This window comes from Marmota marmota, unplaced genomic scaffold (genome assembly GCF_001458135.2).
Source record: "Marmota marmota marmota unplaced genomic scaffold, marMar, whole genome shotgun sequence".
Taxonomy (NCBI): Eukaryota; Metazoa; Chordata; class Mammalia; order Rodentia; family Sciuridae; genus Marmota; species Marmota marmota.
Window position 1 is genome coordinate 34,573,329 of NW_026000093.1, and position 16,977 is coordinate 34,590,305.

At 33.8% G+C, this 16,977-nt stretch overlaps 1 protein-coding gene across 4 annotated transcripts in view; it reads left to right on the plus strand.

The window, feature by feature from the left end:
• Wwp1 (WW domain containing E3 ubiquitin protein ligase 1) overlaps nucleotides 1-16,977 on the plus strand; it is a 113,953-nt gene that overhangs the window by 56,280 nt on the left and 40,696 nt on the right. For 3 of the 4 annotated variants that reach the window (XM_015485931.2, XM_015485932.2, XM_048782767.1), the window contains 4 exons: nucleotides 590-727; nucleotides 818-884; nucleotides 3,531-3,715; nucleotides 13,666-14,005. In XM_015485931.2, coding sequence (XP_015341417.1) covers nucleotides 590-727; nucleotides 818-884; nucleotides 3,531-3,715; nucleotides 13,666-14,005 — 730 coding nt within the window. The remainder of the gene's footprint in view (nucleotides 1-589; nucleotides 728-817; nucleotides 885-3,530; nucleotides 3,716-13,665; nucleotides 14,006-16,977) is intronic. The other variant, XM_015485933.2, reaches the window with a different exon arrangement.

Sequence of the window (16,977 nt, forward strand, 5' to 3'; positions counted from 1 at the left end):
TTGGTATGAAATCACTTGAATTTCATTCAGTTACAGCTAGATCTTCCAATAATGGGAGTGAAGTGTCTGACTAATGTAAAATGAAATAACAAACTATTGTCACAGTACTTAGTATTTAGTGAGCACTAACTGTGTTAGGTGTGGTGCTAGTGCTTTCTATATGGCTTTAAATTAGGTCTTTATGACTGTGCCTAGAGTTTGAAGCTCTTATTATTTCCATTTTGTGACAGGGAAATAGGCTTTAAGAAGTTAGAATAACTTCACTCAGAGTCCCCCTAGTTAGTTGCAGAGTTGAAATTTGTAACAGCATCACCTAATTCATGTTCTCTGAAGTTCGTCCTGTACACGGAAGTAATGAAAGATGATGTTGAAAGTGTGGGGTTGGGGGGGAGAAGAGTTACTTAACAAGGTATGAAAGAGAATGATCTTGGTGTAGTATAGAAGGGTCTACAGATAAAAAAAGCAAAAAAATTACTTCCAAATGTAACTGTCAGGTACTGAACTTGGAGTATTTCTTGAAATGTAATTTTGATTTCTAAAACATTTTTGTATGTGGCAAAAGCTTTTAAATTACGGTATTTTTTTCTAGTGGAAAAAGTGAAAGAACAATTAAAACTTTCCTTGGAAAACAAGAATGGCATAGTGCAAACTGGTGAATTGATAGTTGTGCTTGATGGATTGGTGATTGAGCAAGAAAATCTAACAAACTGCAACTCATCTCCAACTAGTAAGCTGACTTTATGTGTTTTTAAAATTTAAAGGAAAAAATTGCCAAGGAGTATATAAAAACCTAGAGTGTTTGTTTCTTCTTATTCAGTAGAAATACAGCAAAATGGTGATGCCTTACATGAAAATGGAGAACCTTCTGCAAGGACAACTACCAGGTAGAATATTTTATTTTAGTGTTTGTGATGATATGATAAAACATTTCCCATGTATGACGTTTTAAATTTTAAACTTAGTTTAGAATTTGCCACATAATTTAACAGCTTATATATGAACTTGTTATTTGTTGAATGCTTATGAGCATAGCTTTATAAAATAATGTTTTGAGATACAATACACGTACTACAGAAGTCACTCTTACAAAGTACATGTTTCAGTGGAATTTAGTATATTCATATATGGCCAACTAAGATCACTGATTTCAGAACATTCTTACCACCCCCGAGAAGAAACTATAGCCGTGAGTAGTTACTCACTCCCAATTCCTCCTTCCTCCCAGCCTCTGTTATCCAGGAATCTACATTCTCTCTCTTTTCTATTCTAGCCATTTCACATTAAACGTTCATATAACATGCGAACTTTTTTGACTAGCTTCTTTGACAAAGCATAATGTTTCAGGGTTCATCATTTATGTTGTATCTTGTTAATGTTTTATTCTTCTATTGAAATGTCTTTAAATCTATATTTAGGCCTTTTTTATTGGTAAATAGAGTCAGATATTGTGGAAAAGTCATATGTCTTATTGGAATTGGCATTCTCCTGTAGATTATGGTCTTCCTACAAAAATCATCGTGCCATTTCAAAAGCTTCCTGGCATTCACATTTCATGACAGTTGAGATTCTTTGGTTGAAGTATCTAAAGTGCAATGCAAGTGAATAATAGATCTATATTGTGGAATTAAAACCTGAAAATATAGAAATGTATTACCATAAAATTGATTAGGTACATTTGAAAAGGTTTGTTGGTATTTGCAAAAGTATGATCTTTATTACTCTACAAAGTTACTAATATCACTGTTCCTAAATTGCCATTAAATGATTCTCATAAAAACACTTTGAACAGGTAAGTACACCTTCTAGAATGTATATTTGCCTTAAATATATTTGGTATCCACATTATAGTTTACAGTGAGAAAATTAATGACTAAAGGTGGACAACAATTAGGTTGATTAAAATTATTAGCATGTAAAATATGTCTTTTTATATTCTTAGAGTATAATTTTAGATGATGGAACTTGAATGACTATCAATCTAAAACTTAATATTGTTTCTTCATAGTAACACATTTGAATTAAGGATAGTTTCTACAGTACTATGAGGATTTCAGATGGGTTCTCTCATCTCATTCCTGAATCACTCACTGATTCTCACTGGGTAGCTGTGGAGGGGTACACAAATCAGAGAATCATTTGGAAGCTTTTCTCAGTACCTATTAAAACTTCCTAAATATATCTCATAGGTGACAAGGGAGAGGAGGATTTAAGAGATGCTTATTGAGTGCCTGTTCAGTACCAGACACTAGTCCAAGCACTAAGAGTACCAGATCAGTTCCCAAGAAATTTACATTATGGTGGGATAGATGCTGTTATTAGACTACAGAATAAATAAATAAGCTAACCGAATATAGCGATAAGAACTGTGAAATAATTGAGGTAGGATGGGGGTTACAGGAATGGAGAAGAACCTGTTTTAAAGAGAGAGAGATCAGGGAATCGTCTCCAAGAAAGTCCCATTTGTGCTAAAATTAAATTAAAAAGCTAAGAAAACTTTCCATACAGAACTCTGAGGGGAAGAACAAGTTCAAAGGCTTCGAGTTTATTTGCAGTTAACTTATTTTCTACAGATTCTTTTAATTCTAGAGTATAATTAACCTTTTCCAAAAATCTTATTATAATTCTAGTCTGGTATATAATAATTTGAAATACACATTTGAATACTTTTCATACTTAATAAAATTGTTATAGTATATTTTTTGCAAGGTGAGCAAGGAACTTGGAGAAAAATAAGTCAGGGACATAGATAGGGTGGGAAATGTGGCTGATTTTCAAAACCTTTTTTGACTAAGGTAAGAAGCCTAGATTTTATTCCAGATTTTTAATCCCTAGATTTAAGCAGGGAAGGGACAAGATCTGATTTGTATTTTTAAAACAATACTTAGGCTGCTTGGTGGATGTAGGGTGTCCTATGTATTTGGAAAAGCTTTCCTGGCCACTTCCAAAATATTTCCAACTCCTCCTTATTGGCAACAGGATTTAAAATATTTGATTTTGTAGTTCTAGTTTTTATTTATTTGTTTATTTGCAATTAATTTATATATCATAAATTTTTATAATTCTGGCATATAATAGTTAACTTTCTGTGATCATCATACACTCAGAATTTTATTGCTTACTACAAAATACTTTGTAATGAATATTAACAGACATTTCAGCTTTTTTATTATTCAATAAAATTATAAGCTTAAAATTGGTTTTTATAAATTTTATGAGTCTTTTTGAAACTACAGAGAATTAAAAATAGGTTAATATTCTTATACTGAAATATTAAAATGTACAACTGGATCATTATTTTAAGGGCCTGATTCATTTGAACTTAGTATATTTTTATACCAGTATATTTTTGCTTGCTAGTATTGTAATACTGAAACTTCAATAATAATAATAGTAGGCCATATCTTTGTTCATCACACTTAATACCTATCACTTTACTTGAATGTTAAGAACTCAGCAAATGTTTTTCATGAACATTCTAATGAAAAGTTGTTTAATTATACTTATTGAAGTAAGACTTTTTCTTTTTAAAGGTTGGCTGTTGAGAGTAGTAATGGAGTAGATAATCACATACCTACCAATACTGTTGTTCAGAACTCATGCTGTTCGTATGTAGTTAATGGAGACAACACACCTTCATCTCCATCTCAGGTTGCTGCCAGACCCAAAAATACACCAGCTCCCAAAGCACTCACATCTGAGCCTACTAATGACACTGGTAAGTGTTGCTATTTATGACATATTGTTTCAATGTAAACTAAATTAAGTTTATTTGTCTTTGCCTATGTTTCCCTTATTGTGCAGTGTTTCTTAATCTTCTATTCTGATAGTAATTCTTAAATTGTAATTCCTGAATTTTTTCTGAATTTAAATTTTTCTAGATTATTTGGGACGATATTCCAAAATTGTATTACAGATAACAACACATTTTTCTAAGTGAGTGGTTTTATGATAGCTAGATTCTTGGGCTGTATGTCACAAAATACTATTTAATTCATGATATAAAATATATTTCTGAAAGAACTTTAGTGAAGCATTGATTTAATAATGAATGATTTTTTAAATTGTCTTTTAATGTGCAAGTGCTTTTTTTTAGCCTTAGTACTTAACATGGCGAAAAAAAAAAGTACTGTGGGGTGATAGAGCTATCAGAAAGTTTTATATTTCTTAGTAAGAATCACTCTATTATAGAAGGAATACTTAAAGAATGTTTTCTTTCTAATCTTTTTTTTGATCTGTCTGAATCTGCAACATAATATGAAACACATAACATGGTCCCTTATTCTAAGAAAGCAAATATAGTGGTGAATTTCATAGAACTCTGCTCAATATTCTCTATCTTCAGTGTAGAATAATGATATATCTTCATAGTACAAGTCAATTAAAAGTCATCCTTTGAGTAGCCATAACAGCACATTCTAAATACTTGGCTTGCTTATGGGTATTTGCTTAATCTTGAAATTAAGTTTTGCAATTTAAAAAATATAATCTGAGTAAATAGTTATACAAAGACCACTCACTTTTTTTTTTTTTTAAATTTCACATAGTAAAAAGATTTATCAGAGTATCAGAGTTCTTCACAATAAGGCATGAAGCCAATGATTTTAGTCAGGAAAGCTTTTTAAGTTATCAAATAGTTACCCATACTTAAAAAAATGAATTGATTTATTATATGGGGCTATCTTTGGATTCAGAATGGTTGAGCCAGTTCCATTCTTTTTGGCAGTAATTAGATAGCAGGGCCAATTATTAAGTCCACTCTGAATTAACAAAAGGAATAAGATGGAAATGTTGAATGCTCATTTCAGAAAGGATTATATCACCTTTCTATATCTTTCTTGTCATCTTCATTTAAAAGAATGGATTTGAGGGTATAGCCCTTATTACTAAAATGGTTAGCTATTTGATTAAATTGGTGAAAGTATCCACCACAATTAGTTAGTTTCATGTTTTAGCACTTGGGCATAGTCAGGTGTTGATGTAAAAGGGGAAAGGAATTAACCAAGGCTCTTCTCATTGTAGGAATCTCTTATTTAAACTCCCTAGCATGTCAAATACTTCTATGGCCTCTTTCAATGGGGAATAAATTCACTTTTCACATTCCTCTCTTATCCTTGCATGGGATTTCAAGGTAAAAATAAAATATACATGTGAGGAACAAGAAATGAAAGCTCTGTCATAACTAATTCATGTGGCATTCCTAATAATTATAAGGTAATCTAGGGCATCTGAATAAAAGTAAGAATGATAGCTAACATTTGTGCTGTGCATGTTTTATACATTGCATATCCATGAAATGAATTAACGCTCACAATAACTCTTTGAAATAGATACCAATATTTTCCTTTTTTTCTCTGATGAAGAAACTAAAGCACAGAGAGATTACAGCTAGGAAGTAGAAGAGCTATGATTGACATATAGCTTTGTGGCCCTCAATTGTACACTGCTTTCTTGTTCACTTTGATGTATATGGTTTTTATAGTGTCTCAAAGGGGTAGTATTCATCTTTTATACTATGATAGGCTTCAAATAGTATTCCTCCAACCTCTTCATCTCCTCTGATTATTGTTGGTGTTATGTGACAAAACAATCCAACTGCCACCATTCCGTAGGCTGGTCTACAAAGGCTTCCAGAACCTACTTTGATAGCAACCACATAACTGATGCCTTTTGTATGATTCTCATCCCTTACAAGGAGGATGAATTCAGGTATCTTTTCAAGGAATGGGTTATCCCTGCCTTTTTAAAGATGTTGGTACAAAATGGTATTTATTTTTTAAAGTAAGGATTTTAAGGTCAGTTTTTGTTGTTGGAGTTGTGGGGGTAAGGGTGGGCGTGTGTGCGTATTCTATTATAACATATCTTTAATTTCCTATCTGGTGCTATAGTTTATATGTTATTTGCCCCTCAAAGGTTCATGTGTTGGAAGCTTGACCCTCAGTGTGGTAATGTGAAAGTTAGTTGGACCTTTAAGAGGTGGGGCCTAGTGGGCGGGGCTTAGCTCATTGGAAGTGTGCCCTCAGAAAGAATCAAGGTAGTCTTGTGGGACTCTTAAGATAGTTCCGAGAGTGAATTGGTCATAAGTGGGAGCCTGACCAGCTAGTTACTTTCTGACTTCCTGCCTGGAAATATGATTCCTTCTCATACATGCTCTCCCATTTGCCGTGAGGTCTTTAACCAAGCTGAACCGAGGCTGATGCCATGCACTTGAGCCTCCCAAACTGTGAGCTAACCATACCTCTTTCCTTTATAAAGTTACTCAGCCTTGGGTATTTCTTATTAGTGAAGATAGACTAATACAACTGTTAATTCCAAAATACTGAAATCACTGAAGTTGTTCTTTTTTGAGGGAGGGGGAAACTCATTTGATGGCAAAATGACTAGAACTTACAAGAGGTTATTTGTAGTTTTTACCTGTCATGCTTATTATGTGTATCTCTACATTTTATTAAGGAATGTTTAATAACAATGTATGTGTTTAAAATCAGAGCCTCCAACCTGCTCTGATATTAGTGTAATATGTAATATATGTGCTATATAACATCTGAAGTAATGAATTCTGGAACACACCTGACTACAAGGTTTTCAGATAAGGTATGGTGGGCCAGGAGTTTAAGACATACATAAACTAAGAAGTTTAAGACATACAGTATTTTTTCACAGCATTGTAAGTGAGGGTTTTCCCCTTCCTTTCCTTTCAAGTCTTGAGTAAGAGGATACATTTGACAGGTTGTGTGTACTAGTAGTTATGTTAGGCTGCAATGGGAAGCAGTTGTGATGTAGTAAAAAGAGATTAAATTTGGCCTCAGCCAGGACTGAGCTCAGTCACCTAACATGTTAACTGTGATGTTGGAGAAATCTTCAAAATTTAGCTCCTTCGTTTATAAAGAGGTTATTACTCTTATTCAACTACCTTCTAGGACTGTATTGAAGATTGAATGAGATAGTAAGGAAAAACCATCTACTGTAGTCCTTGAACAATGGTAGGTATATATTTTATAGTTTGTTCTCATACTCCTAACTTTTAGTGTGAATTGAATTTTTCTACATATTATTATTTTATTAATAGATCAGAACTCAGTATGGTAAGTTTCAGACAGAACCTATTTTATAAATTTACTAGACCTTTTTTTTGGCTTCTTGTTTTTCATTCTGAAGAATTTTTTAAATACATTGAGAGTTATAACCTTTTCAAACTCCTTGGATAACTACATTACAAAATCAAATTCAAGAATTTGACATACATAACCATCCACAGAGCTTGTTCACATTTTCTAGTTCTAACTGTACTACCTGTGTGTATGTGTGTGTTTGTCTGTAGTTCTGCACAATTTAACTTCCATTTTAACCTTTTTCCCCCCTTTTTTTGGTGTTAACTGAGAGTTGAAACCTGGGCCTCCAGGATACTAGGCAAGCATTTTACCACAGAGCTACATCCCCAGTCCCACACTATTACCATGAGACTCCCTTGTGTTCCGTTCACTTTATAACCATAGCCTCTCTCTCAAGTGTGAATAAACTTTTAAAGAAACTTGCAATGTATGTGCAAATATCTGTTTTTCATGTCATAGTTATAAATGGGAGTAAAAATGCTATAATAGTCTATATTCTGTGGCTTTGATAAAATAACTCAGTCTGGATAACTTAAAAAGAAAAAAGGTTTATTTGGTTCACAGTTTGGGAGGCTGAAAGTTCAAGATTGAGTAGCCCCATTTGTTTTTTGTGTGTGTTGGGGGAAGGAGGAGGCAACACTGGGGATTGAACCCAGGGCTAGGCAAGTGCTCTGCTGCTGAGTTATATCTCCAGCGCAAGTAGCCCTGTTTATTTGGCCTCTAGTCCCTGACTAGAGGCCAGAATGGCTGACATTTGTGGTAGAAGTGCATACAAAGGGGAGAGATCACTAGGCTAAATAGGAAGCCAGAGATCACCAGGCTAAACTAAGAGGTCAGGCTTGCTCTTTTATACTGACTCACTTTCTCAGGAACTCAACTGGGGTCTCACAAGACCCACCTTTAACCCCTCCAAAGTAGCATCCCCAGTGACCCAATCTCTCTAGATGCCACCTCTAGAGGGTTCTGCATCCTCTTAGCTACACTGAGTACCAAGCTTCTAAACATATTAGCCTTTGGGAGCCAACACATTCAGACACTCCAGTGTTTATGGTATTCAGACACTCCAGTGTTTCTACCTTTGTCTTTTTTTACCTAAAAGAAATGTTAGAATGAGGATAGCTGCTTATCCATGAGATGGATATATCATACATCTAAAACTTCTCAAAGATTAAACATGAAATTAAGGAGGTGTGTCTTGTGACTTCAGAAATCATAATGACTGAAAGTGAGATTTGGGATATGTTCATTAAGAAATCATGTCAGTTTGGGTGTGGTGGTACACCTGTAGTCCCAGTTACTTGGAATGCTGAGGCTTGAGCCCAGGAGTTTGGAGCCAGCTTGGGCAACATAGAAAGACACCTTTTCTTAAAAGAAAAATTGGTAGATGTGTTCTTATATCTCATGAAGAAGGTGTGAGATATTTTGTAAATGCACTATCACACCTATCACATAATATTTTAATTATTTGCTTGCATATAATTCATCATATTTCCTTACAAGCAGGGAGCCTATGATCCTGGCCTTTTTCCGTTCATTTCTCTTTGCCTTTCCTTTGTGAGTTTATCTATTCATTCATTGTTATATTCACCTGTCAACAGATGTTTATTTTGTATAAACATCACAAGGTTGGACACTGCCGGGTATCTGGGTGAATATTTGTCAGAGTTTGTCAACCTTAGCACTATTAACATTTCAAGTTAGCCAGTGCTTTGTCACTGGGGGTTGTCCTGTACATTGTAGGGTGTTTAGGAGTATTTAAACTGATCAGTAGGTACAAGTAATATCACCCTCCCCTCTAGTTGTGACAAATATATCTCCAGGCATTACCAAGTGTCTCCTGGGGGCAGTGCAGGGAACCCCCCCCCCAAAAAAAAACACATACAACAGTTGAGACTATGAATAGTAATCCCTCCATTCGAAGGTATTATTGTGTTATTTTTAACCAGTTGGTAGTATCGGCTAACAAGTGTTTGTTGAGTTATTGAAATAAATGGTCTCTAGCTAGCTTTTTAAAATTTATATACTTTATATTTCAGTATAGTTTTAGATTTAGAGAAAAAATGAGCAGAGAATACAGAAGTCCCATATTCCCCTGAATCTAATTCAGAATAATCCCTGTTATTAGCATTATATATTACTGTGGTATACTTGTTACAACTAATGGATCATTATTAATGAATTATTAATAAATTGTCACTAACTGAAGTTCTTAGTTTATATTAAGTTTCACTCTGTGTGTACAGTTTTATGGGCATTTTTACAAATGCATATTATCATATATGCACCATTACAGTATCATGCATAGTAGTTTTCATTACTCCAAAATTCTTGTTCATCATCAGTGTATCTTTCCCCCAAACCTTAGAAACCACTGATCTTTCTACTATCTCCAAAGCACTGCCATTTCCAGAATGTCATATAGTTGGAATCATACCATTTGTGGCCTTTACAGATTGACTCCTTTCACTTAGCCATGTGCATTTAAAGTTTCTTGGTGTGTTTTGAGGGTTGCTATTTCTTTTTATCACTGAATAATAGTCAACTATATGGGTGTACCCTAATTTGTTTATCCATTCACCTGTTGAAGGAATTTGGTTGCGATAAGTTTTGGACAGTTATGAATTAAAATTACTATACACATTTGGGCACAGGCTTTCATCTCAATTGGGGTGAGGTGTGATAGTGGGGGATTATATGATAAGATTATGGTTAGTTTTTATAAAAAACTGCCAAAGTGTCTTCCAAGGTGGCTGTATTATTTTGCATTCCCACCAGCAAGGAATGAGAATTCCTGTTGTTCTGTATCCGTACCAGCATTTATATTTTAAGGAGAATTATTATTTTTATTATCTAACAATATTGAATCTTCTTGTCCATCTAGAGCTTTTGAAAATTTTTATTCATTCTATTTTAGAAAATACCTCCCTGCCATTCCTCTGGGTTTTGAACTTAGGGACACTTTTCTACTGAGCAATATCCCCAGTCCTTTTATTTTTTATTTTGAGGCAGGGCCTTGCTAAGGCACTGACAATGGCCTTGAACTTGTAATCCTCATACCTTAGCCTCACAAGTCTCTGGGATTACAAGTGTACAACATCATGCCCAGTTTAAAAAAAAAAAAAAACCTCTTAGTACTGCTTTTTAGTTTTCTTTATATAGATCTTGACTATAATCTTGATGTTTTATCTGATCATTTTTGCTGAAATGATTTAGTTTCAATTAATTGGGTCTATATTTTTTAAAGTTGGTTTTCTTGTGTGTTCTACAAATAATCTTTACAAATGTGATTTTACTATTTTCTTTCCAGTATCAGAACTTTTTCTAATCCTAATGTGTTGTCAAATATAATCAACAATAATGAGTTGAGTCGTGATTGTGATCTTATTATTTTGTCTTGATTTTAGTTTTTTAAAAATTTTAATAGAAGTTCTTCTAATGTTTTACCTTTGATACATATATGCTTACTATTGGTTTATGATAGTTAATCTAGATTGTTATACATGATTTTTCCTTGATTTCTCAAGTATATCCTCAATATTTTACTTAATGCTTTTGGGTTTGTATGAAAAATAATCGCATGGCCTTTATCTTACAGTCTGTTAACACAGTAGATTTTTTAACGTAATTCCCTAATATTGGACATCGTCGAATTTATTTATATATGAAGTTGCTCTGTAGTCTTCTTGGCTGCTGCTGTTCAGTTTCAGTTTTGAAAGAATTATATTACCTTTATGGAATGTTGGAAAGCTCCCCTTTTCTTCTTCTTTTTCTCTCCTCTTTTAACATTTTAAATAACATGGAAATCATCTATTCATTAAAGGCTTATAGAATTTTCTCAAAAACTTCTCTGAGCCTAGTGCCATTAAGGTAAATGGTGTTAGTTCTTTTGTCACCTTTTCCATTTCTACCTTGATTGGTTTTCTTAAATTTTTCTTTTTTTAAAAAAACTTGGCAAGCTATATTTCATGGTTTTTCCAACTTTGCTGATTTGGAAAGTCATCTGATGCATTTGTTTAAAATATAGACTCCCAGGACCTTCCCTACAGCTTTCCCCTGGAGGTTTTTTTTTTTTTTTTTAAGTCTAGGGTGGGAACTGAGATACAATTTTTTCAGTAAGATCCCAGTTGATTCCTATCAGGTGGTTTAGGAAGTTCTGGTCTGTTTTGTCCGTTTTTGATTCATTTCTTTTGACCAGTTTGTTTCTCCCCTGGCTCTGTAATTGAATTGTAAGGTTATTTATTACCATTCTTTCTGATATTCTTGGGTACTTCTTTGACCATGTCCAATAGCATTTGACATAGATGTTTGTCATTAATTCCTCTAAAGTTTGTGATTTCATTTCATATTCTTTTAACTTAATAATTATTTTTTAATCCTCTAAGCAAATTGAAGTAAACTATATATAGTTATACATATTATACAAATATTTGTGATTGCTTTTTTAACTCAAATTTAGATCAAGTATATTGATTTAGGTTATTAGATCTTTCATATTATTAATGTTTCTTCTAATGCACTGTTTGTTATCTGCATAGTTTTGAGACAGGTATGTTCAGTTTTGCCTTTGTGATTTGTCTTTAATTAATTCAGCAAATATTTATTGCTTACATATGTCAGGCATTTTTTTAGCTATTGGGACTACAAAATGAACAAGTATGACAAAGCCTTTTCACTCCAAACTTAATGAGAAATAATAAAAACAATTTCAAAACCTGAGAAAAAAGAATCATATGCAGTCTGGAGTGAGTGGGCATGTGCATCATTAATTAAGGTGTTCACGGACTGCCTTGCTAAAGGTGCAGTGAGCATGGACTTTGAACCATGAGAAGAAACCTGTTATAAAGTATTCATAAGAAGTCAGACATAGCTGTGGACTAGCTTTTGGTAAAAACTTTGCAGTATTTTCATATTTATTCTGCTTGCAATGGGAACCTTTTTTTGGTACTGGAGATTGAACCAGGGGCACTTAACCACTGAGCCACATCCTTAGCCCTTATTTATTTTTTGTTTTGAGAAAGGGACTTACTAAGTTGCTTAGGGCCTTGCATATTTGCTGAGTCTATCCTTGAACTTGAGATCACCCTACATCAGCCTCCCTAGTTGTTGGGATTACAGGCTTGGGCCACCATGCCTGAGTACAGTTGGAATCTGATGGCATGTTTGTTCAGGTGAACAAGGAGATCTGTTAAATGTTTTAAAAAGATTACTTCTGTTGGAAGAATGGACTGTAGTTGGAAAAGACAAGAGGTAGGCAAATAATTAGGAGGCTTTTATAATAGTGTAAGCAAGAAATGGTGATCTCTGTATTGGTAAAGTGTATTGGTAAAGACGAAGAAGAACTGAGAGCACTTGTTGAATTACATATGGGAGAGAAGTTTTGCCTTGAGTGACTGGTAAAGTTTCCATTTAATTTTCTTCCTCTGTTTCTAACAATTTATGTTTCATGTGCTATGTTGAAGTGTGCACCAAGGTTTCTTCTTGGACAGAATTACATCTTTCCTTAAATATTCCTGTTTCCATTTAATGTTATTTTGCTTCAGAAAGATTACTGATAATCCTTTTTTTTAAATTTTGTGGAAAATCGAAGGAAATATTGTTTTTAAGTGAACATCATAAAGCAGACCTGGGAATTAAGTCTTTCTCTGCATAGTTTCTTTTGTGTTTTTCCATTATATCTTAACAGTGTTTGGTATGGAGTAGCGCTGTAGATATTTTCTCTCTCATATTTCACTGTTGTCTTCACTCCATTGCCGCCAAGCCATTCTCTCCTCCATATTTGGTACAGCACTTGATTTATTCTGTTGTTTCACATTTGATTCCTTGAGTAATGTACTCTTCTTTTTTTTCACTATTAAGTCTTATTTTTTCTTTTAAAAACTACCTGAAAATTTATTTCACTTGCCTAATTTCATCTCCCTATATCAATTCCATTAGAACTTTGAGGTGGACAGGTTTTGTTCAGTAATCTATTTTCCTTGCAATTTTAATTGACTCACCTTTATATGACACATAGTTGAAAATGGATCATTAAACTTAAAATGAAACTTATGGAAATTACATCACCATTACTCACCAGTATACCAGTCTCAGTACAGGGTTATTTCTTCAGAAAGCAAGTGGGTTCATGGATCTTTTTACAGTTCCCTATTGTACTATTTTAAGAATTAATACCATTATATATTTCCTATAGGCAAAAAGTGGTTTTTATATTAGCTACCATTTGTATACAAGAAGAGAGGTTGAAAGGGATCATTTTGAAGTTTTTATATAGCTCTTTTAGACTTTCTTTTAGAATAGATAATTTGGAGGAAAAATATTTATTATCCTAATGTTGGTTTCTCTTTCCTGAAGTTGATTATATATAGTAAAAATTTGATTATTATTTTTTCTAAAATGAGAGCTTTGGAAAATATAATCCTCTTTATTTTCATCAGTACCTGCTGTATTGCTTATTGCTCAGTCTGAATTATGTTCTTATGCAGTGTAATTGATTGATTAGGTAATTAGGTGCTTTGTCATTACTTCCTAGATCATCTTATTAATTTTCCCTTCTCAGTTAATCGAGAATCATCCTCACCTGCACCAACTGATAATGCTTCTGCCATGAGCACTCAATTAGCATCTGAAGAAACCACCTTGACTTCAAATTACACTAGCAGTACCATTGAAGATCCTCCTGATCAAGAGATACAAGAGAGTATGGTTTCCTCAGAACACAGTGAATGTGTTCCTTCTGTCAGTACAGAATTGGGATCTGAAGCTAGGAGCATTTTAGACCCTGACTCCTCTAATTCTGGAAATAGTTCTGCTTTTGACAAATTAAGGCAGCCAGATGGGTGTGTGGAATCTGTACGGCAGCAGTCTGGAAATGCCAACACAGAATCTTTGCCATCAGGGTATGTTAAAAAAATTTTTTTTTAAAGTTTGACTTCCATTTAAGTAATAACTTTTTGGTGATATGTGACTACGGAATATGTATATTAAATGTTTCTGTTGTTCAGTAATTTGAAATCTTAAGTTGGAATCTGATTTTTACTATTTATTTATGCCAAGCACAAGTACTTTCTGGAACTAAGAACAATTGCTCATCTAGTTGAAGTATACATGATATGAAGGGAAAAATAGAAAACTGATGTTAATTTGATTTGATTTTGACTTTTTCATGAAAGTGACCATAACTCTGTAATAACCTCAGTGTTCTACTCTCCAAATGTCACACTTGAGAACAACTAGTCTTTTTTTTTTCTTTTTTTCTTTTTTCCCTTAATATTGAGTGCTGGTGACAGTTACAGTTATGTAATCCCAACAACTGGCTCTGTTACAAACTCATTTTCATTGAAGCTTAGTAATTCATAATGTCCTTTAAGTTTCCCTCTGTAATTATTCAGTTTCCCATAATTTTCTTTAAGAGTATTCTGTATGTATATTCCATTTGGTGATCTCTTCCATATCAGTAGGTTTTTTTTTTTTTCTTCTTATTTGGTACTGATGATTGATTCCAAAGGTACTCTACCACTGAGCTATACCTCCCATCCCTTTTTAATTTTTATTTTGAGACCATGGTCTTGCTAAGTTTCTTAGAGCCTTGTTAACTTGTTGAGACTGGCCTTGAACTTGTAGTCTTTCTGCCTAAAGCCTCCCAAGTCACTAGGATTACAGGCATGTGCCACAGTGCCTGGCTACTTAGGTGTTTTTTAAATTTTTTCAGTCTTGGCTCTGATGACATTAATATTAATCATTCATTATTTTTATATTCAAAAAGGTTACTTACAGGTTCAGATTTGACAATGTGTACATATAATGTAGTTTGTGCTGTTACAAAAGTATAGACAGTGTTTTCAAAACATCTTATAGTGGACAGAATGTCAACTCATAGCTGTTGAAACTACCCTTCTAGAGGTCTCTAAGTACTTTATTGACCTCATTTTCTTATGTAATTATGCCCAGACTCCTTTCCTACTTTGGAACCATTTTTTCTTAGTGCTCTTTACTGGCACGTGTGATTTTTGCCCACTGTATGCGGTTTAAGCCTTTGTTGTTATTGTATATGTGCGTGCATGCACATGAATGTCCCTGGTAGATCTAGTACTCTCGTAGCACTTTATTCATAATGTCTAACCAGACCTTTCTCTGAGCTGATTTTCAGCTGCTTTCTGGAGATTCCTTCTTGTGTTTCCTGTAAGCACTTCTGACTATACATTATCTTCCATTTTTTTCCCTCAAAAATCTCTTTTCTTATGTTTGTATCTTGGGTAGCTTTTTATCCTCATTTCTTGTGTGTATTGTGATGTAAATATAGAAGAAGTTCTTACTGTCAAAAATCAGTGACTGTACAGTTTATTTTAAAGCTATGCTAGAGGTACGTTTAGTATGCTCTGGGAAGGAGCATAGCAGAGTTGGGATAGGAAGAGTAACTGATGCTCTTGAGGCCAGTGAATACTTTCTGGAAGAGATGACCCCTAAGTGGATTTCTGAAAGAAGAGTAGGAGTTAAGCAATCAAGTAATTGGCACAAGTGTAAAAAGTTCCATTCTCAGAAGAGCCATTTGCATATTTCAGATCACTAGCATCTATGAAATGTATATAGCGAACCCAGGAATTAGTGTTTTGTTGTAGATTATGTTAAGCATTTGTGGAAAGAAGGAATATAATGTTGAAGAGTAAACAGTCCTGTGAAGAATTTTGTATGTCTTATGGGTTTGATAGCTTTTCTGAAAAACCATGAATAAATATTAAATAATTTTAGACAGGGAGTAGCATGGTCATATTTTCATTTTACTAAGATCATTCTTTTAGTGATTATGAACAGATTGGGAGTTAAGAAGGCAAGTTAGAATAGCAGCCAACCTGTTTTATAAATGAAGCAATAAAGCATTCCAGTTAAAAACGGCAAGTACATAAACCTAATCTGTGGGAGCCAAATAAATGCTTCAGTACACCTGTAGCTACTATTTTATAGTCTTTTTCTTAGGGAAATTTGCAGTAATTTAAATGAACTTCAGGTTGTGGTTTGCAGCCCATTAATAGGATATTATAATGAAATAAATCAATATAGTCTAGAATAAGAAAGTTTGCTTTTCTCATGTGCTTGTGTATATTAAATCTGGATAAATAGCAACCTAGTATACATAGCGATAATTATGTAAAATATATTTCTTACTCTGTAAGCCATGATCAAAAAAATTTTAAAAATCATTAATCCACGAGAGACTTTAAGGGAACTTGAAGTGAGATAGACGCTAGTCTTTTAAGGTGGTATTAACATGGGTCTTAGTAATGAGCCTTGGGGAAGTACAAGAGTAGAAAGAGTGGGAGCAGATGGATTCTTCTGGCATAGGTAGTACTTGGTTGTGTAACCCTGAGACAGCAAATTTCAACTTTATATCATCCTCCCTTTTTTGCTTAAAAATCTTAGTTCTTGTGTTTCCTCTCTGGTGATTTACCAGGTTATTTAATTAGCTATGAGCATTTAAGGCTTTGTGAGAATGTTATAGCCAGTTTGAGAACTGGTGCTTCAAGTTCTCTTGTTAAATAATTCTTTACTCCCCAGTCTTAATTTTGCTTCCTTTTATATAGAGATACATAGGTAAAATGAAAAATTCCATGTTTCAAAATATTACTAAAAGCACAGGTCTGGAAAAGCAGACAAGTGTATTAGTATTGGATTACTCCTTCAGAGAGATTAAAAATAGATTCTGGGTCTTTCTCTGTCCCTGAATAGTATTTAGGCAGCTGAGTGATGGTGTATTTGATTGAAATAATGAATAGAGCATTGGACTTGGGGCAAGAGAATGAAGAGGCAGTGTTGTGTGTTTATAGGGCATCCAGTTACTCTTTTACTACATAACATATACCAGGGAGGTATCCTG